Raw genomic sequence first — 5,693 nt, 5'->3', positions numbered from 1 at the left:
GGAGAAGGAAAGGGGGGGGGGGGGTTGGCCCCCTTCTCCTAGTCCTAATCGGCCTCCTACCCAAGTGGGGGTGCACCAGCCCCTTATGGGCTGGTGTGCTTCCCTCTTATGGCCCATAAGGCCCATAACTTCTCCCGGGGGGTTTCGGTAACTTCCCGGTACTCCGGAAAATGCCCGAACCACTCGGAACCATTCCGATGTTTAAATGCAACCTTTCAATATATGAATCTTTACCTCTCGGCCATTTCGAGACTCCTCGTCATGCCTGTGATCTCATCTGGGACTCCGAACAAACTTCGGTCATCAAATCACATAACTCATAATACAAATAGTCATCGAACATTAAGCGTGCGGACCCTACGGGTTCGAGAACTATGTGTACATGACCGAGACACATCTTCGGTCAATAACCAATAGCGGAACCTGGATGCTCATATTGGCTCCTACATATTCTACAAAGATCTTTATCGGTCAAACCGCATAACAACATACGTTGTTCCCTTTGTCATCGGCATGTTACTTGACCGAGATTCGATCGTTGGTATCACCATACCTAGTTCAATCTCGTTACCGGCAAGTCTCTTTACTCGTTCCGTAATGCATCATCCCATAACTAACTCATTAGTCACATTGCTTGCAAGGCTTATAGTGATGTGCATTACCGAGAGGGCCCAGAGATACCTCTCCGATACACGAAGTGTCAAATCCTAATCTCGATCTACGTCAACTCAACAAACACCATCGGAGACACCTGTAGAGCATCTTTATAATCACCCAATTACGTTGTGATGTTTGATAGCACACAAGGTGTTCCTCCGGTATTCGGGAGTTGCATAATGTCATAGTCAGAGGAACATGTATAAGCCATGAAGAAAGCAATAGCAATAAAACTAAATGATCATTACGCTAAGCTAACGGATGGGTCTTGTCCATCACATCATTCTCCTAATGATGTGATCCCGTTTATCAAATGACAACACATGTCTATGGTCAGGAAACTTAATCATCTTTGATTAACGAGCTAGTCAAGTAGAGGCATACTAGGGACACTCTGTGTTGTCTATGTATTCACACATGTACTAAGTTTCCGGTTAATACAATTCTAGCATGAATAATAAACATTTATCATGATATAAGGAAATATAAATAACAACTTTATTATTGCCTCTAGGGCATATTTCTTTCAGGACCCCCCGCGCTCGCATCGCGGTGACGGGCAGGCAAAGCAGCTCGCCGAGAACAGACGGCGCCAGCCCCGGGTGTGGGAAGAGCGGCTCGTCGGAGATGGGCGGCAGAGCAACTCTTCATCCCAATGCATTGCATTCTCCTCGTCGCCTCCTCCCGTGCTCCCCGTCGAGAACTTCCTGGGCAGCAGTATCCACCGCAACTACGACCTGCTCCTCCGGCACCGTCTCCCCGTCCAGCACTGCATGCTCGCCCTTCCGGGGGTCCGCCGGGAGCTGCTGGCCCGGGTCATCTTGCACCCGCAGGCGCTGACGCAGTGTGAGCACACACTGACAAGCATGGGCCTCAACGTCACGCACCAGGCCTTCGAAGACACGGCCAACGCCGCGGAGCACATTGCCGCGCACAGCCTCCACGACACGGCCGCCATCGCATCTGTGCGCACCGGGGAGCTCTACATGTCCATGGTCGACGTGCGCGCCCAGATCCTCACCGACGCCGTGCAAGAAGATACCGGGAAGCACTTCGAGTACATGTCCAGGGCCAACGTGGCTAGTGGTCCCGTCCTTGACATCTGCACAGCCTTGGGCAGCGGGGCGGCGAGGTCCTTGACGCTGCTGGCGCCCTCTCGTCGAACACCCTGACCCATAGGACGGCGGCGAGCACAATGATCGGCAACGTCCGGCATGCTCACTAGCCATGTCGGCTTGGTCACCATCGTCGTGGGGGCGCATAGCAGGTGTTCGACGAAATGTATGAGCCAAAAGTAAGTTTTACTCCGTTATATACAGAGGATGGGCTAGGTCCGGTGAAATCTTAGTGGAGTAAAAATACAGTTTACTCCGTCGGATACTCCATGTGTGTTTGTTTTCTAATCCCCACCGCATCCATCGAGCTCGCCCGCCGCCCCCATCCCGCTGTCGTGTGCCGTCCCCGTCACCGGCCCTTGTTTTCTAATCCCCGCCGGATCCGTTAAGCAAGGAGAAATCTGCTCGTCGTGGTCTCTCTCGTGGAGTGCGGTTTCTAAATTCGAGAGAGAAGAGAGTCCTACCCGCTCCTATCTCCTCTTGCGAGTCCAATCGCGAGGATAGGGATGGAGAGCTCCAACGGCAAGCCGCCGCGGGGAGAGGAAGAGGGGAAGGCGGCGGGGTCGATCGGAGGCCACGAGTCGCTGCACAGGCTCCTCGAGTCCAATCTCCCTCCCGAGCTCTTCAAGGTTCGTATCCTCGGCCCTCGCTCGCTAGCTCCTCAGAGTCAGTCGCTCGCTCTGCCTGGTTGGTTGGGTGAAATATTTGTACAAATGAAGAAGATCTCGAGGTAATCGCACTGCATGCGTGGTTCAGTCGATATGTATCGAGGAACCTGATGAACTATGTGAGCAGATTCAGTTGGTTGTTTCCCAACACAAACAGACAGCTACAATCTTCTTCTAGCAGCGAAATAATTGATTCAGTGCGAGAATTTGCATGTCTGTCTATCCGACCTGTGTTCGGGATCTGTTTTCTGTAAAATCATTCAACGAATTTGTATCCAAATTATCGTGCAATGATGTTAGTAGTCTGTGTTTGTGATCTGTTGTTCAGGTACCTGTATTTCTTCACCTGTACTTTATTTCCGATATATTGATGGTATCTAGATTCATATTTGTTTTAGGAATCTATTTAGGCTCAATTTGCTTATACCGAGTTTACTTTAACTTATGTTCTCTATTTGGTGACAGGAGGCAAGCCGGTTGCTTTTGGGGTTGAATTGTGCACACCCTCTTGAGGCTATTTCCCTGCCTGGGGCCACCACTGATCTTGCTGGAGCGCATAATTTCGATGTGCAGGTTATCTACGAATAAATTGCCTTGATTTTAAATAGCTATGGTAAATTATGAACTGATCTTGTAATTTCTAGACATCATAGTTTGAAAACAAGGCAGCACCTAACAACTGAAACCATTTGTTTGCTCTCTCTTTTTTGAAAATTTTAAACTGTTAGCTACTTGTATTACAGGCATTCCGTTTTAACGCTGACAAAGAGCATATGAGACAGCCGTGGATTGTTCGAGTTGGCTTAATTCAGAACTCAATTGCTGTTCCAACGACTTGTCATTTTGCTGATCAAAAGAAGTCTATCATGGAGAAAGTAAAACCCATCATAGACGCAGCTGGTGCTTCTGGTGTCAATATTTTGTGCTTACAGGTACTTCTAACATTGGTGATTTAGTTCTGGTGTTCTCTTGCGACTCTTATCTGCATCTTTGTTTTCAAACCTGGTGTCCTATTAGTCTAAGTATATGAGACTCTGCTTGGCATATCCTGTGCTTCAACTTCTGCCAGCTAAGAAAAGTTCGAGCCTTAAATAAACAGTCGCTTTCTCTGCCCATCATCTTGAGAAACTGAAAACCACCTGTTTAAATAAGCCAGAAGCTGTTGAGTAGCCGCTTCTGTGGCTTCAGAATCTCTCTGGTCTCCTGTTCCAAGCATCACTGAAGGAAAAAAAGTCCTTCCATTTGCGATTACTCAAAAAAAAAAAACCTTTTATCCAAACGAGCCTTATAGGCCGATACTTCTTACCAAACAGGTTTGCCACCTTCTATGAGATGCTACCTTTTTGGGCTTATAAGCACCGAAAACTAGCTTCTTTTTTGAATGTTGAAAACTAGCTTCTTAGAAAAGCTTAAGCCAGTCCAAACTAGCTATAATATTGAGACATGTTTGCTTATATTTCCACAGAAGCAGATCATTTGTTGTGATTCATACCCTCAAATTTCAGGAAGCCTGGACAATGCCATTTGCCTTCTGCACGCGTGAAAAACGATGGTGTGAGTTTGCTGAGCCTGTTGATGGAGAATCTACTCAGTTTCTTCAAGAGCTTGCACAGAAATATAACATGGTAATTGTTAGCCCTATCCTTGAAAGGGATATAAACCATGGAGAGACTATATGGAATACTGTTGTTGTAATTGGAAATAATGGCAACATAATTGGCATTCATCGAAAGGTATGCATACCAGTACATTTTTCTTTCCTTTGGTTGCATTTCCCTTTTTCTTCCTTCTACCTGAAAGTATTTTTTGTCTCTAACTGAACACTACTGCAGAATCACATCCCAAGAGTTGGCGACTTCAATGAGAGCACGTACTATATGGAAGGTAACACTGGGCATCCGGTGTTTGAAACAGCTTATGGCAAAATTGCTGTAAACATCTGCTACGGCAGGCATCATCCTCTGAATTGGCTTGCATTTGGCCTCAATGGAGCTGAAATAGTTTTCAACCCATCTGCAACTGTCGGTGAACTTAGTGAACCAATGTGGCCTATTGAGGTCAGATAAAACTATTCACATGACATTTGTTATTATTTTTGCTGTTATTCATGCTGGAGCAACCCTGATGCTAAGCTGGTCCATTTCAGGCAAGGAATGCTGCAATTGCAAATAGCTACTTTGTCGGATCAATTAACCGGGTAGGCACAGAGGTATTCCCGAACCCATTCACTTCTGGTGATGGGAAACCTCAGCATGCCGACTTTGGTCATTTCTATGGATCCAGCCATTTCTCAGCGCCTGATGCTTCCTGCACCCCATCGCTATCGCGCTACCGAGATGGCTTGATGATATCTGACATGGACCTGAACTTATGCCGCCAGATCAAAGACAAGTGGGCCTTCCGCATGACTGCTCGGTATGACATGTATGCTGACTTGCTTTCAGAGTACTTGAAGCCAGATTTTAAGCCTCAGATCATCGCGGATCCCTTGATAAATAAGAGGGCTTAATTTTGAATCAATTGGGTCTAAGCAGACGAAGTCGATGCCCTTTCCCTTCTTTTCTGTATATGTTGTATAAATATAAAAATAAATCAGTAAACACCTTTTGATCAAGTTTCCATGGTCTGACTTTACCCAATGTTGAAATCTACATATTCACTCTTTTATGTTGTGAATTTCCAAGTAAATGTTCTTTGAATAAAATACACCACACAATAGCCTATAGATAAAAAGAATCGTGGTTGGCTTTACATTATGGATGTCGCACAACTAAGGGCGCAGATTCTTTGAGGTAAGTTACCTGCCTTTGGCTTGCTGACATGTGGCCCATCTTGTTCCTGGGCGCACATGTCAGCCACTGTAAAGGCAGGTGATGTAAGTCAGAGAATCCACAGCCCGACTAAGCATCATCGTCCAAAGAGGTAAACAGCTGCCATATGATGCAGTGCATTCTTTCTAGACTAAGGCAATTAGGCCAGCCTAAGAGCATCTCCAGCCGTTGGCCCCCCAGGTGGCGATTTTACGCGCCCCCGGGGCAAGTCGGCGCTAAAATCGGCGCGGGGGCGAGCGGGTTCCCAGCCGCTCGCCCCGGACGCGTTTTTTTATTTTTAAAAAACTGAATTCGGCAAAGTTTGGCTAAAATTTGGCAAACTTGATATTCATATTCAACATGTTCGGCGTTTTACATAAATTATTTTAAAAAAGTAATCTACGGGGCGAAGAACTCGATCAGCACGGCGAAGTCACCACCGT

At 46.6% G+C, this 5,693-nt stretch overlaps 1 protein-coding gene across 1 annotated transcript; it reads left to right on the top strand.

The window, feature by feature from the left end:
• Nucleotides 1-2,074: 2,074 nt before the first annotated feature.
• Nucleotides 2,075-5,103, top strand: LOC119302184 (beta-ureidopropionase-like). Its single transcript, XM_037579217.1, has 6 exons — nt 2,075-2,401; nt 2,906-3,013; nt 3,184-3,372; nt 3,946-4,173; nt 4,273-4,497; nt 4,587-5,103. The coding sequence occupies exons 1-6, from the start codon at nt 2,279-2,281 to the stop codon at nt 4,947-4,949; spliced, it is 1,236 nt and encodes a 411-aa protein (XP_037435114.1). The 5' UTR covers nt 2,075-2,278; the 3' UTR covers nt 4,950-5,103.
• The last annotated feature ends 590 nt before the right edge of the window (nt 5,104-5,693 follow it).

The sequence above is a fragment of the Triticum dicoccoides genome, chromosome 5A (genome assembly GCF_002162155.2).
Source record: "Triticum dicoccoides isolate Atlit2015 ecotype Zavitan chromosome 5A, WEW_v2.0, whole genome shotgun sequence".
In the NCBI taxonomy this organism is placed as follows: Eukaryota; Viridiplantae; Streptophyta; class Magnoliopsida; order Poales; family Poaceae; genus Triticum; species Triticum dicoccoides.
This window is presented reverse-complemented; position numbering and strand designations above follow the sequence as displayed.